At 44.3% G+C, this 16,764-nt stretch overlaps 1 protein-coding gene across 1 annotated transcript in view; it reads left to right on the top strand.

The window, feature by feature from the left end:
- glra1 (glycine receptor, alpha 1) overlaps positions 1–16,764 on the top strand; it is a 167,306-nt gene that overhangs the window by 97,887 nt on the left and 52,655 nt on the right. The window contains exons 7-8 of the mRNA XM_078231724.1: positions 5,497–5,631; positions 12,440–12,654. Coding sequence (XP_078087850.1) covers positions 5,497–5,631; positions 12,440–12,654 — 350 coding nt within the window. The remainder of the gene's footprint in view (positions 1–5,496; positions 5,632–12,439; positions 12,655–16,764) is intronic.

Here is a 16,764-nt window from a genome sequence, read left to right as displayed (position 1 = left end):
GCACCTAACCAGCACATCTTTCGGACTGTGGAGTAAGCCTATTTGTGACTCTGATAAATAAACTTTAAACTAAACATAACTCTGTATTTAATCACACATCGAGCCTCGGAATGCTTGAAGCAGGATCTTAAGTGTCCAAAATCAAAAGGGTTTCATTTCCCCTAATGCATCCCACGCTAGCTATTATATTTGTTTGTTGTTGCACTCAGTAACTACTTCAACTATAGGAACAGTGTCTCAAATCCGACTGTCCAAAAACCAAACATTTTTTAAGCTGCCATACATTATTTTGTGTATGTTTTACTGTCTCATTCTTCTTGTTTTTCAACTCAACTATTGGTTATTGTATTTTCTTTGATTTGATTTATTGCTGTCACATGTATTAGTATACAGCGAAAAGTAGTGTTTCTTGCGTGCTATACAAAGCAAAGTTCATAGAGAAGGAAAGGAGAGAGTGCAGAATGTAGTGTTACAGTCATAGCTAGGGTATAGAGAAAGATCAACTTAATACAAGGTAGGTCCATTCAAAAGTCTGACAGCAGCAGGGAAGAAGCTGTTCTTAAGTCGGTTGGTACGTGACCTCAGACTTTTGTATCTTTTTCCCGATGGAAGGAGGTGGAAGAGAGAATGTCCAGGGTGCGTGGGGTCTTTAATTATGTTGGCTGCTTTGCCAAGGCAGCGGGAAGTGCAGACAGAATCAATGGATGGGAGGCTGGTTTGTGTGATGGACTGGGCTTCATTCGCGACCCTTTCTAGTTTCTTGCGGTCTTGGGCAGAGCAGGAGCCATACTAAACTGTGATGCAACCAGAAAGGATGCTTTCTATGGTGCATCTGTAAAAGTTGGTGAGAGTCATAGTGGACATGCCAAATTTCCTTAGCCTCATGAAAAGTTGGTGGGCTTTCTTAACTTTAGCGTCGGAGTGGAGGGACCAGGGCAGGTTGTTGTTGACCTGGACACCTAGAAACTTGAATATTTTAACCATTTCCACTTCATCCCTGTTGATGTAACCAGAGGCATATTCTCCACTATGCTTCCTGAAGTCGATGACTATTTCTTTTGTTTTACTGACATTGAGGGAGAGATTATTATCACCATACCAGTTCACCAGATTCTCTATCTCTTTCTTGTCCTCCGTCTCGTCATTGTTTGAGATCCGACCCACTATGGTGCTCTGCCCTCTGTTGCCCTCTCTGTTGTTAGTCTTTGTTGTTACTCTTTTCTGTGTTAACTGTGTTATCATTCCACTCTGGGGCTGCCGTTACTAATCTCTGTCTTTATTTTTCACCCTGATTACTCTCTTTAGTTATTATCTTCCATTATTCACTGTTATCTCTTTGTTGATGTTTATTTGCCATTATTCTCTCCTGTTATTGCACCATGTTCTTATTGTAGTATAAGGGTTCTGCGGGACTGAATACAGTACTGTCCACGCAGTGATATAAGAAGGCACATGACCCAGGCCTAGGGTCAGAGTGCTGTTAAGCATTGACATGTTAAAGTCTAGGCATGCCTATAGCTCCTACATTCTACTATATGTATGTATGTATGTATGTATATAGTTGCAAGTAGTCATTTAAGAATTGATGCTAACATTTGGAAAGCTATAAAGACATTCTGCAACCAACACCACCCTAACATGGTGTCAGCTGAGGATCAAAAAACCCAAAACCTCACAGAAATGCTGAAAGATTAAGAAATAGAAAACCCGCAACAGAATTTCCGACCTGAAAGAAGCTCTCAGCTTAAACTGAATATGCTCTGAAATTTCACCAGAAAAAGCTCCAGAGAAAAAAGCCCGGAAGCTGAAGGCAGAGATTTCACTGCAGCCGAAGACTCCATTGAATCTCTCTTGGAAGTCCAGCGACAGCATGCAGAATACAGAGCCTGCAAAGGTCAGCTAAACCTTTTTAAGTTCCAGGCCGCAGCTAGTCCCAAGAATGCTATTTACTCATCCAGTGACGTAAATGCCATTTGAATGAAACTCATCACGAAACCCGATCCCTGACTCAGAGCTCAAAAAAGAAAAGGTCATTAATTCAGCTTCTTGGGACCATTGTGAATGTCTGATTCGTAAAAACATCAAGTCTGCATTGAGGTTGAATGTCTCCCTACTCACCGCAGTGAATTGTTGAACTAAATAATTGTTGAACGACAACTAATCCACCCAGATATTGTTGAAAATTTTTCTTTCAGGAGTGTGCCACCACCATTTTGTGGAGCCCATCCAAACCAACAGGTGCAGGAAATCCTTCACACTGCAGTAAATGGCAACAGCATCTTGAAAGCTGTCAGTTCTTAAAGCTATATCCACACTTTAACCATCTTTAACATATAGTCACAGAGCCAAAGAGGCATAGAGCAATACAGGATGGAAACAGGCCCTTCTCCCAACTGGTCCACGTCAACCATGGTGCCCTCCCAGCTAGTCCCAATTGCCCACATTTGGCCCATATCCCTCTAATCCTTTCCCATCCGTGTAATTATCCAAATGCTTTTTAAATGTTGCTATTGTCCCTGTCTCAACCACTTTCTCTGGCAGCTCATTCCACAAATGTGTCACCCTCTGTGTGAAGAAGTTGCCCCTCAGGTCCCTTTTAAATCTTTCCCTGTCATCTTAAACCTCTAGTTTTCAATTCCCCTTCCCTGGGAAAAAGACTGTGCGTTCATCCTATCTATGCCCCTTATGATTTAATAGCTTAATAAGGCCACCCCTCATTCTCCTACATTCCAAGGAATAAAGTACTAGCCTGGCCAATCTCTCCCTATAGCTCAGGCCCGTTAGTCCTGGCTAGATCCTCGTAAATCTTCTTTGCACCCTTTCCAGTTTATCAATGTCTTTCCAATAACAGGGTGACCAAAACTGTGCGCAATACTCCAAGTGCGGCCTCACCAACAACTTATATAACTGTACCATAATGTGCCAACTCCTATAAATGGATCACCATTCGACACTTTCAATTCCACTTGGACTAACTCAAGGCCCAGGCCAGTAACAAGACTGAAGTCTTTGGAGGGAAAGATTATTAAGATACATCATCACTTCAGGTTTAAATCAAAGGTCAGAAGAAGAGCGTGTAAACACACTATTTTACTCAACAGGGCAATTACAGATGATATCATTGCATGACAGGATATTAATGAGTTACCTGCCAAATCTGGTGAAGTCCTAAAATCCTTTGACATTTATTTCAACTTGTGACCTAACAAAATATTGGAGAGAGCCAAGTTCAATAAGAGAGTCTAGCTGCCTGGGGAACCTGTTGATGACTTCATAAATGGCTTCTACAGGATGGAAGATGCCTGCATAACCTTGGATCTCCTCCAGATGGCAAAGGATGTCAAGACTACCACTGTGGTGAGACAGCCAGAACAGCACGGTCCTGAGTACTCAAACATGAAAGAGCATTCAGACTCAGATTTCACCTTTGGTCCTGTCTCCTTTTGTAGAGCAGGTTGGTCCATTATCATTGAGATCCCGGAAAGTCTAGCCCGCGGTGGGGTTGCCCGCTGGTGGGACCAGAAGGTCCTGCAGCATGAAGACTAAGAGCTAGTGTAATTCCATATTCATCGGATACAGGATTAGAGGGAAGTGAAATATAAGGATCTGGCATGTATAGGATTAATGCAGGACTGAATACAGGACTGACCTCACAGTAATGTAAGAATACACATGACCTAAATCTCGGGAATGGTGTTGAGCAGAGACGTGTTATGGAGATAGCTCCTTGCTGTACACTTCACAGTATATTAGTATACAGTTACAAGTAGCTAGTTGTAGTTAACATACAGAAGACAACAAAGACTTATTTAATAGACATGCTCTGTAAACAAAACCATTCCAACACTTCATCCCATCTCTGTTAATCTGTTATTTTAACCCTCAACAATTATCGTCAGGTACATGTTACTTTGCTTTTCTCCCAGCCATGACTGTCTTTTGCCCTAATTCTTTTGTGTTTGTTTTCTGTGTATCATCTTATTCTTTGTAGTCATTATCCTTTCTTGTTATGGGTGGGATTCTCTCGTCTCCCGTGGCATCTTTTTGTGGTGGGAGGCAGCACACCATTGGCCGGCAGTGGGATATTCTAGTTCCGTTGCTGTCGATGGGATTATCCATTGACCCCAACCGGGAAACCCGCGGCGGGGGTGCGCCGTCAATATGACCAGAAGATCTTACCGACATGAACAGCCGGAAAGTTCCGGCCCAGATTGTTGCTCTCCGAACATGACCCCCTCTTGTCAGAAACAAAATACTAGAGATGTTGGAAATCGGAAATAGAAATCGAAAATGTAAAATATTCAGAGGGTCATCAACCAGAAACGTTTCTCTCCAAAGATGCTGCATGGCCTGTGTAATTCCAACATTTTCCATTTTATTACCCTCTTTTGCATTGTTTACATTTTCTGCTTGTGATCTGCTTTTGTTGCTCCTTTCTGTTGTAGTTTCTGTCCGATGTTGATGTTACTAAAGTAAAGTTTATTTATTAGTCACAAGTAAGGCTTATATTAACACTGCATTGAAGTTACTGTGAAATTTCCCTAGTCGCCACACTCCGGCATCTGTTCGGGTCAATGTACCTAACCAGCACATCTTTCAGACTGTGGGAGGAAACGGGAGCACCCGTGGAAACCCACACAGACACGGGGAGAATGTGCAAACTCCACACAGGCAGTGACCAAGCCGGGAATTGAACCCATGTCCCTGGCGCTGTGAGGCAGCAGTGCTAACCACTGTGCCACCGTGCCACCCCATTCCAATGCTTTAGTGACCCAATAACAAGCAAGCTGTTGGTTGGTGGGTAAGGGAACACCAAAATTCTCCAGAGACACAGACCTGACTTTGTTTTTTTATTTCTTTGTATTTGTATATGGGATGTATGTGTCGCTGGCAAAGGCCAGCATTCATTGCCCATCCTGTACTGCCCTAATTTTGGCCAATTTTGACCAGCAGCGATAATAGAACTGGCACCAAAATCCTGCCCCTGAACATGAAAACTGGAATTTTCCTCTGTCCCCTTTGTGGAAGAATCTTACCACCTCATCCATTGCCCACCCCACCACACACAAATGCAGGTGAGAATGTGTGGCCTGGGTTTTCCTGAGCCTTCCCTCCATTTACACCAATGTTCTGCCTCCCAAGACTGACTTACCTTTAGGAGACAGGAGCCTTTTAAGAAGTTCCATTTGAATGAGCTGTCTTCCATTTCCAGCCCCTGGTCATTGCAACTCTTTGTAGTGTCTGGGGAAACCATTCATTTGTCCAGGATTGTGTTCCAGCCGCTATAATCAGCTGAAATAAATGTATTAAAATACCACAGGTTTAAACAAATGCATTGATAGATACATGAAAAGTGTCACTCAGAGAATTAACCACATTTCTAAGTTACTTCTGTAATCTTGTGGGAATTTACAAATGGTTTAGTAGTCCAGTATTAGGTTTCTGCACTGCTTATTCTGATGAATTGAGATTTCTTTTCCCTCTTTTGCCCTTCAGTTGGATACACAATGAATGATCTGATATTTCAATGGGATGATAAAGCTGTACAGGTAGCTGATGGATTAACTTTACCACAGTTTATTCTCAAAGAGGAAAAGGATTTAAGAGACTGCACAAAGCACTACAACACAGGTCAGTTTTATAACTAGTAAGATCGGACGGAATCTTGACGCTCTCGGGAGTGGGAAGCGAGGCGGGCGTGAAATCCTAATCGTGCGGGAGGCCAAAGGTCAGCTTCCCGATGGCAGGATGAAACAACATATTAAGTTCTCGGATAACTGATGGCTGTTCGAGCTTCCTGAGAATAAGTGTTGGCTGTTGCGTTTTTATAATGATATAACAGTGCCAATCACTCATAAGGGATTGTGTAAGTACTTTGTGTCTGCATTTATTTGAACTAGGAACATGAGAATATAAGCTTTGAAGACATCGGCAGCAGAGCTGTGTGTGTTGTGTCCTGCAAACAGGCCAAAGTGAAACTGAGACTGGATCACATGACACACTTCCTTTCTAATGAAGATATGCTGCTATTGCTTAAGGGCATATTACAACATTGGGAAGCCCTTTTGAATACATCTACATATCATGCATGATCATTATAAGGCAATTAAGTGTACCTTTCGAATTGAAGAATCTGAATAAGAAATACATGCTTTCAGATTCATGACTGCTTAGCCATCGTGTGAAATAGGCGAGGTAGTCTCCGTGGTGGAGTTAGAGTCAGTGTAAGCTGCTTTTAGCTCTGTGGGGAGTTTTGTTCAATGATTGGAGGCAATCACCAGAATTTTACCGCCCCGCCTGCCACGGGAATCGGAGCAGGCAAGGGGTGGAAAATGGGAAGGTCCGTTGACCTCGGGCAGGATTTTCCGGTCTCGGGTCAAGCAAAGCTGTCAATTCCCACCCAATGATTGAGATTAGGTGGCAGCAGTTAAAGGGGAATGGGGCGTGGCTGATCGAGGGAGGGACATGCAGAGGTGGGAAAGGCCTAGTATCTTGCATTTGGTGGTCTTGTTGTGGGGATGGGAAGGGGGACCTCTCTGGACATGGATTGTGATGGTCCTATGGGGCAAGGTCAATGCTATCATTCGTGGGGTCCTTTGGGTTAATTTGAGAGCGCTGGGTGGCAGAGGAAACATTCACGGTCAGAGGAGCGAGTGGAATTCAGCACCGAGGGCAGGTCCAGAGTCACAGTTGGATATTGGAAGTGTATTGGGGTGAGTCACAGAAGCAAACAGAAGTGTGAGGTGGATAATGGGAGGGTTCAGGGTCAGAGAGGATACTGTGATGGTCATGGGTGTCGGCAAAGTGGGGAGAGAGATGGCATGTGGAGGGTAATGGTTATAAGATCCAGGGTAATATGGGAGATTCAAGGGTGACGGGGGGGGGGGGGGGGGGCAAGCATGGTTATCTGGGATTGGTCAAGGCCAATGGGGGGGCGGGGTTAGCAGGGAGAAAGCTTGTGGGTAACAGAGGAAGAGTAGAAGGTAGAGGAGAGGGTTTGGAATGTAACATGCACCATACTTTTAATGTCTCTTTTGAAGCATTGTTTGATGTGGGAGGAGGATCGATTTGGTTGGTAGAGTTCACGTCCACAATTAACCATCTAAAGGCACTCCCGAATAATTAGTTAAATAGATGTACAAGGATATTCTCATCTCTGTGTTTACTCTCTTAACACAGTACAATTGCTGCAAATATCTATGGGTTTCATTCAGCTAATATTCCTGCCACATTGGGAAAATGAGAACAGGTTGCGACAAAACGGGGGAGAGATGGAGTTGGCAGCCCTACAAAGTCTCATGGGGGCACAAAGGAAGGGAGTTGGATTGACTGTAGGTCGAGCATGACTATGGGAGAGTAAGGGTTACACAGGGAGGGTAATCAGTGAAGTCCTGAGAACTGAGGGTATCAGTGGGAAGAAGTGTTGAGGATAAATGGCAGGTTGAGGGAAAGTGGAGTGTGAGGCACTGGAAGTTCTGCTGTGCTGAGGGAAAACTCAAGGGTCACTGATAGCCGGGTCAGGGGATGGGTTGATGGTCACCAATTGGCAAAGCAAGGGCGATGGAGTGAGGGTCAAGGGTGATGGAGGGAGGGCCATTAGGATTGAGGAAGGGTACAGAGGCATGATATCCAGATCCAGGGTCACTGGTCGAGTGTCCATGCACATAGCTGCATCAACAAGAAGGGCTCTCTGCAGTGAACCACAGTGAGGTGACTGGAGATAAGAGTGTGTTTCATGTTACAATTAGAGCTTCCCAATAGTTCAAAGTGCTTTGAAGGGAGGGCCTCAAAAGCTGTGCTGATCAGATTGCTGCCTGCATTTTTGTTCACAGATAACCTCAAGCAGACAGGATGGGTCTACTGCACCCAGTGCTTCTGCTAGCTCTGGTGTCACTCTGCAAGCAGCAGAACCAGTGGACAGTGGCCCACAGACAGACACAGCAATAGGCCTGCAAGAAGGAGTGCCAGCAGTGAGTCAACCAGAGGCTGGTGCAATGTTTAACACTGGCACGCAATCGAATATGCCATAGTAGGTGAAACTATCTGTAAATGCCAGGCAATGTCGGAAGCTGCTCGGAATGTCACAGCCTTCCGTCACTCAACTATGGAAGCTCCTTGAGGAAGACCTATGTTCTGTGAGATTGGGGGGAATCCAATGTTGGTAGCTTTAAGACTAACCATGGCATTGGATTCCTTTGCCCGCGTGTCTTTCCAAGGTTCTACAGGGGTCCTGTATGAGATCTCACAAACAGCCATTCACAAATGCATCAGGGACATCACCAAGGCCTGTCAATGAATCTGTGAAGGGTCAATGAATCTGTGAGTTTCAGAGAGTCAGGCTGTCGGGGTTGTGGGTCTCACTGCCATCGCTGGACTTCCACCGGCACAAGGGATAATCAATTGCAAACATCAACGCTGCGAGTTACTTGGCAACAGCCGTCAGGATTCATAAACCAAAGGGGCTTTTCTCTTCTAAATGTGCAGCAGGAATGAGACCACCAGACATGAATCCTTCAGGTGTATCACAGAGAGATCGCCAGTGATATTCCTCCTGGGATTTAAGGGGTCCTCTGTACGTTGTCCATGTCTGCACTATATGGAACACCCCAGCTACTGATGTTGTTCAGACAGCAGCCTGAGTGAGGAACTACCTGCTGGGTTACGGGCTTGGTTTTAAACCCCCGACTTTACAAATGCTGCCCAAGGTCAGGATAGTCAGTGATCCCAGTACTTGTAAGGCCACACAATAAATGGTGTATCCAGACGCCTACATCACCTATCACTGACCATCCATGAAGTACAATGCCCTTAAATGCACGTAACTGCCGGAACAACATAATGACCATTCAACATACATGACAAAAGTGTTCAAAATCTAGATGTAAATTACAAGCAGGCAATGCCAGCTTTGCGCCAGGACCAATGAACTCATGTTTCTCTGGTGTTAAATTCTAAATGCCTGGCTTGATGTCCTCCTCTTGCACAATCCTCTCGGTGCTGCTGACAGCCTGGTTTGATGTTCCCCTCTCACTCTCCTCTGGGTGCTGCTGACTGCCTGGTTTGATGTTCCCCTCTCACTCTCCTCTGGGTGCTGCTGACTGCCTGGTTTGATGTTCCCTGCTCACGTTCCTCTAGGTGCTGCTGACTGCCTGTCCCAGGGTCCCCCCTCTCACTCCTCTAGGTCCTGCTGACTGCCTGGGTCAGTGTCCTCCATTCACACTCTCCTCTGGGTGCTGTGGACTATCTGTCCCAGTGTCTTCCGCTTACATTCCCCTCCAGGTGCTGCTGACTGCCTGGCTCGGTGTCCTTCGCCTGCCCTCTCCTCTCCTGGCCTTGGTCTATTTTGGTCACTGTGCTTTCTTTTGCTGGTTCTCTCTGGTAGTTTTGTCAGCAGGTGGGACGCTCTCCTCCCCCAACCCCCCCTCCCCCCGCTCTATCCCCACTGAGTACAAGTTGTTGCTGTGCCAGTGATACCACCTGGCTGCGACTTGGTTGAATTCAGTTCCCAGCTGCCTGTAATCACAGTCTGGGCCGATGTGAAATCAACAAAGCAGAAATCATTCTGGATCAATGAGCTCAGCCAGATTTGAAACTTTGTCACTGTGATTCTCACCCTGTGAGAAGGTGGAGAGAGGGTTTAAGATCAACCCCAGATTATTGGCTAATGCACAGATCAAAGTTTCTAAACAAAATGCTCTTTCTGCTTTGCTGACTCCGACTAATAAGAAATTTCACCAATCATTTTCTGACACTGTAGTCATTCTCTGCAATCTTTTTTTTACAGAGAGGTTTCAGGCCACGAGGAAGAAGTTAGTTCTGCAGACCATCACACTCACCTCAGCACACTCTTACCCCAAATAATATCAAGCATGCATCAGCACATACACGGGTGGCACGGTGGCACAGTGGTTAGCACTGCTGCCTCACAGCGCCAGGAACCCAGGTTCAATTCCCACTTTGGGTCACTGTCTGTGTGGAGTTTGCACATTCTCCCTGTGTCTGTGTGGGTTTCCTCTGGGTGCTCCGGCTTCCTCCCATACTCTGAAAGACGTGCTGGTTAGGTGCTTTGTCCATGCTAAATTCTCCCTTAGTGTACCCGAACAGGCGCCGATGTGTGGCCACTGGGTTTTCTTTTGCGGTAACTTCATTGCAGTATTAATGTAAGCCTACTTGTACACGAATAAGTAAATTTAAACTTATAAGTGGCTGTTGTAAATCATATGACCTTTGACATTTGGGCAACTGTCAGTACCAATTCTCAATATGGACATGTTCAGTTTTCCGGGGAATTCACACTTCTCTTTGTCAAGGATGGGCCAACAAAAGAACTAAAGGATTCCCAGACTGTCTGTCTCTGTTTTATACTGAACAAAAAAGGAGTACGAAACTCTATTGGTGATGGACAAAGGTTGATGGACACCAGCGAACTTCTTTTAAATCATGATGATCTTACCATCCAAACTAGACCGGGTGAATCTCAAAACTGTTAAAAACAACACAGAATGTAGGGATCAACATGAAGATTGGCCCCTGATGTGGAAGGACTTTGAATTTGTGAGATGACCATGTTTACTGTCTGCTTTTTAAAACTCAGCGAAAGCTGTTTGCAGACAGTTCCTCCAGAAAACAATTAAACCAACAGTTGAGTGGTCAGAAAATCAGATCAGAACGAGCTGCAAATTATCAAGCAGCCATGGTATTTAAGAGTAATACCTGGAAAGTAGGTGATCAAAATAGAGAAAAGGACTTCTCAACCTCTTCCACTTTCAAATTCATCTGAGAACCAACCTTCGAGAAATTAGATGACAAGAAATCTCACAGCTTGCTGAGAATCCTTTGCTGCACAAGACCCTCACTTCAAATTTAAAGTATTGATACAACCCAGAAAACTACAAGCCTACTACATGGGAGACCAGAGATTATGGGGGGGAGGTGGGGGGGGGGGGCTGTTTTCCCATCCTGTGCGCCACGGGAATCGTAGTGGGTGTGACACAGAACATGCAAATGTGCGTTGATCTCAGGCAGTATTTTCCAATCTTGGGACAAGTGCAGCCAGAAAATTCTGCCTTCTAACATCAGAGACTGAGATAATTCTGAGCTGTGTAAGTGCATGACCTCCACCTGTATCTAATCTTTGTTTGCCTGTGCAAGAATGTGTGTGAGAAATCATGTTTAATTTGGGGTAAGTGTGTGAGAATAAATAAACGTCTTTGTTTTTTTTAAACTCACAAAAGCTTGCTGTTGAAATTACTTAACTGAAATACATACTCGGAAGAGGTAAAGAAAAAGCACACTCCTCCTTCATTCAACACATACTGATCAAGGGAAGTAAGAGAGCACATTAATTCTGTCCATGATCATGGGACATGGAATCCAGTTATTCAGCATTGTTAGAGTGAAGATATTCTATGTCTGTCCATTGTTTTGGCACTCAGTTGATGGAGAGCACTTTATCAGTGGCCAAATGAGGTGACACAGCATTCTGCGGATTTCTACAATTGTCACATGTGCTGCAATTTGCTAACTAAAGATCACAATTTTACACAGAAGGTCCCAGAGGCAACAAAACTGCTGTTGTCTGTGTGGAACTGAGTGATAAATCACTTTCTGTGTCAATTTATTTGCTCTGCTTAGAAGGTGATTAATTTGGGGGAATGGGGGATGTTATGTTTGCAATAGTTGCTCTTTAGACACATTTTTAACAATATTCAGGCTTTGTTATGTGCATGTCGTTTTTGAATCTCTTTCATTTTAACTTGACACGCACTGGAAAATCATTGTTCAACTAAACCAATCAGTTAGAAGTAACATCTTCAGAGGGGAATGTCAATAACTCAGTACAGTAAATTGTATGTTTAATGTTCCGTTCCATTCACATGGAGCATACATGTGCATGGTTTTATGACCATTGTCAATGATCACATTCATGGGAAGTACAGCTCCAGTTACTGGTAGCCAAAGCCAAAGCATTACCCCTTTTTAAAAGTGGACAAAGATGTGGTAACTTGATGCATTATAGAATCATACAGCACCGAAGGAGGCAATTGAGTCGATTTGTGCTTCTGATAGCTCCTTAGAAGGAGTTGTCCTGCCCTTTGTCCTCCTCCGCCTCCCATAGCCTTGCCAATCTTGATAATTATGGGCATCCATACAGTTTCCCTTTGGAAGTTACTTTGGATCTGCTTACACCACCCCTTCAGGAAATGCGTTCCAGGTCATAAAGACTCATGTGCCGAAAATGTTCTCCTCATCTCCCGTCTGATTCTTTTGCTAGTCATCTTGAATCCGCATTCTCCAGTTTTCAGCCTATCTGTCAGTGCAAACAATTTCTGTAAAACACAATGAATGTTCCTTGAAAACGTATTGCCTGAAGGCTTTATTGATGCATTGTTTTAACTAATCTAAATCATATCGCATTAACTTTTCTGTCCAACTCCAGGGAAATTTACTTGTATAGAGGCGCGTTTCCACCTGGAGAGGCAGATGGGTTACTACTTAATCCAGATGTATATCCCGAGCCTGCTCATTGTCATCCTGTCCTGGGTCTCCTTCTGGATTAACATGGATGCAGCACCAGCACGAGTTGGTCTAGGGATTACCACTGTGCTTACCATGACTACTCAGAGTTCAGGATCTCGAGCATCCCTACCAAAGGTAATTGAGTGCAAGATACCACAAGTTAGCAAGGGATGAAATGGACTTGTATAGCATCAGAAACACTAAGTGAAAGTTCAAAGGAGTAGCTTAACCCTGCAATTTTACATGTTGTGTTTAAAGTTTGTTCTATCAGGGATTTTATACATATATATTGTATCACTGAGCAATAATTACATTTCCAATAATTCCCGAGAAGGTATTTAACAAAGTTCTACATATAATGCCAGAAGATTATGGGCTGAATTTTCAACTTTGGTTCGGGAAGCATGAATCGGGCCGTTTTGCAACGTCAAGGTTCCAACTTCGGAAAGTCAGCCCATTCACCTGGAATTTGGTTTGAGAGTTGGAAGTGGGCTTGTGTCAGCCCAAGCGCCGCCTGATGCAGCAACAAAGGAGGGCAAATGCCAAGGTTCGTAGGTTAGAAGGCTTACCTTCATTTACTGGTACATATGCCCAGTTTTGTTCACGGTTGTTAGGCTTTCTGGCTCTCATCCCTCAACTCCCAACTGGCAACTGTTTTGACAAAGCAGATGGAACAGATGGCCAGACATTTGTTTTGCCAGATGGTCTCATTATGAATGTCAGGCTGAGCTCCAAGACCCACTAATGGATTCAGCTCTCTAGGGGTTTTTTTTGCATAGCTGCAAATGGAACTGCTAGCTTTGTTTGACAGTGTAATAAGTTTATCTTTGAATTGTTTTCTTCAATGTTTGTTTATTTGAACAATATTAGGAGATGTAAAGTTGATTAAATATGTTTCCAATGCAAATATGAAAACTTGTATTTGATTGACAGTTTTATAAGCTTGTCAGGGGGTCAACTCTTTTCAAAGGGGATTTTGAAAGGCTGATATTTCATGAGAATTTCAAAGACTTGCTAATGCTATCCTGTTGCTCATACATTTTGTACTTAGTGGTTACTGGAACAGTTTCTCAAAGGTACACAGATATTAGGACATTAAATCAATGCGAAAATCAAAAAATCAAACCACAGGATCTCCTGCATTCATTAAGATATGATTCTCCATATTGCTGAATGTAGAAGAGGATTTTATCCACTGGATAAATTGTACTAATGCATGTGAACTTACACAATGCTGGCCAATTTAAGAGTCGTTTACCTTTTAAGGACAGATCAATTACTGCATTGAAAACAGATATAACTTATCAAACAACATCTAGTTATGACACTTGGAGTTGGCAAGAACTTTTAACCTGTCAAAAGCCGACGATTCCACGGGAGGCTTGCTGTAAGCCTCACAAATGGACTTATTTGGCATGGTCCCCAAAGCCTCCTGGAGTCCACCTGGAAAATTGTACTTGGAGCTAGCTTTTAAATAGTGAACCCAATGTCACTTTACTTGAGTTTTGTGTTGCAACCTGCCCACCACCTCTACTGACCCAGGGAAAATGACCAATGGTGGAAATGGGCTGGCAAGTATAATATTATAGCCACACATGCCTTCCATTTAGTTCTCCCACACAGAATTGCTCAGTGGCACAAGGGGAAAATTCAACCCTATGTTTCTTGGTACAAGGTTACAGATCACCTGGACTGAAATTGTTTGTCAACAGAAAAGGACAGTGACAATTGGGAATGCAGTATCAAGCATGAAGCAAAAAATGGCGCTCCATAGAGATCCTCCAGCTTACTTTATGCCGACATATTTGTGAATCATATCAAACAAGCTATTAGCAATAGATATAGACAATTTGCTGGTGCCTTTATGCAGTTGATAAGCAAATTTGAAGACTTCTAATATTTTGAAACAATTATCCCCATGAGGTAAGTGGGTTGAAAATTGGCATAGACATTTAGGGCTGAAGTTTCAGGCCCTACAGATGTCTGGAACCACTGTGAATGGGGCTTGAAGTAACTAACTGGGAGGCTGGCATTCCCAACCCAACTCCTAACTACAGCTATTTTGGCAGGTGTGGGTTCCAAGGCTCAGGAAAGGCACCCACTTCCACAAGATGGGGCAGGAAATAAGCCTTATTAAAGGTCACTAATGGAGCCCAAATGTAAGATTCCAGTAGTTGGTTTCCAGTTTTCCAAAATGATGGGTGGTGGGGGGTGGTTGCGGGGGTGCAGATCAACTATCTTCAGTTGGGCACCCAGTGGCAGGCTGGTGTGTCAGCACGCCTATCAGGCCTACAGGCCTACAGGCCCTCCTTCGCTGCTTGGGTGGAGGTACAGAGTATAGCCAAAGGCCACCCTGTAGAAGGACTCACTCCCCCACCCATTGCACCAACCCCTTCCCCCCCCAAACCCCCCACCCTCCCCACACACACACACCCCTCCTCACCCATCTCCCACAGATGGGTGAACTGGCTTCTTTTTGCATTTTTCCATTAAAGTTTTTAATCTGTGACTCTGGAGTCACCTTCATAGAGTCATAGAGGTTTACAGCATGGAAACAGGCCCTTCGGCCCAACTTGTTCATGCTGCCCTTTTTTTTAAAAGCCTTAAGCTAATCCCAATTGCCCGCATTTGGCCTATATCCCTCTATACCCATCTTATCCATGTAACTATCTAAATGTTTTTTAGAAGACAAAATTGTACCCGCCTCTACTACTACCTCTGGCAGCTTGTTCCAGACACTCACCACCCTCTGTGTGAAAGAATTGCCCCTCTGGACACTTTTGTATCTCTCCCCTCTCACCTTAAACCTATGCCCACTAGTTTTAGACTCCCCTACGTTTGGGAAAAGATATTGACTATCTCGCTGATCTGTGACCCTCATTATTTTATAGACCTCTATAAGATCATCCCTCAGCCTCCTACGCTCCAGAGAAGAAAGTCCCAGTTTATCCAGCCTCTCCTTATATCTCAAACCTTCAAGTCCCGGTAGCATCCTAGTAAATCTTTTCTGCACTCTTTCTAGTTTAATAATATCCTTTCTATAAGAGAGTGACCAGAATTTCACACAGTATTCCATGTGTGGCCTTACCAATGTGTTGTACAACTTCAACAAGATGTCCCAACTCCTGTATTCAATGTTCTGACCGATGAAACCAAGCATGCCGAATGCCTTCTTCATCACTCTATCCACCTGTGACTCCACTTTCAAGGAGCTATGAACATGTACCCCTAGATCTCTTTGTTCTGTAACTCTCCCCAATGCCCTACCATTAACTGAGTAAGTCCTGCCTTGGTTCAATCTACCAAAATGCATCACCTCGCATTTGTCTAAATTAAACTCCATCTGCCATTCATCAGCCCACTGGCCCAATTGATCAAGATCCCGTTGCAATCGGAGATAACTTTTTTCACTGTCCACTATAAGAACATAAGAAAGAACATAAGAAATAGGAGCAGGAGTAGGCCATCTAGCCCCTCGAGCCTGCCCCGCCATTCAATAAGATCATGGCTGATCTGAAGTGGATCAGTTCCACTTACCCACCTGATCCCTATAACCCCTAATTCCCTTATCGATCAGGAATCCATCTATCCGTGATTGAAACATATTCAACCAAGTAGCCTCCACCACTTCAATGGGCAGAGAATTCCAGAGATTCACCACCCTCTGAGAGAAGAAGTTCCTCCTCAACTCTGTCCTAAACTGACCCCCCTTTATTTTGAGGCTGTGCCCTCTAGTTCTAGTTTCCTTTCCAAGTGGAAAGAATCTCTCCACCTCTACCCTATCCAGCCCCTTCATTATCTTATAGGTCTCTATAAGATCCCCCCTCAGCCTTCTAAATTCCAACGAGTATGCCACCAATCTTGGTGTCATCTGCAAACTTACTAACCATGCCTCCTATATTCTCATCCAAATCATTAATATAAATGACAAATAACAGTGGACCCAGCACTGATCCCTGAGGCATGCCGCTGGTCACAGGCCTCCAGTTTGAAAAACAACCCTCTACAACCACCCTCTGGCTTCTGTCAAGAAGGCGGCGGCACGGTAGCACAGTGGTTAGCACTGCTGCTTCACAGCTCCAGGGTCCTGGGTTCGATTCCCGGCTCAGGTCACTGTCTGTGTGGAGTTTGCACATTCTCCTCGTGTCTGCGTGGGTTTCCTCCGGGTGCTCCGGTTTCCTCCCACAGTCCAAAGATGTGCAGGTTAGGTTGATTGGCCAGGTTAAAAACAAAATTGCCCCTTAG

The sequence above is a fragment of the Mustelus asterias genome, chromosome 16, assembly GCF_964213995.1.
Source record: "Mustelus asterias chromosome 16, sMusAst1.hap1.1, whole genome shotgun sequence".
NCBI classification, from domain to species: domain Eukaryota; kingdom Metazoa; phylum Chordata; class Chondrichthyes; order Carcharhiniformes; family Triakidae; genus Mustelus; species Mustelus asterias.
Note: the sequence above shows the minus strand (reverse complement) of the source record. Positions and strands in the feature narration are given on the sequence as shown.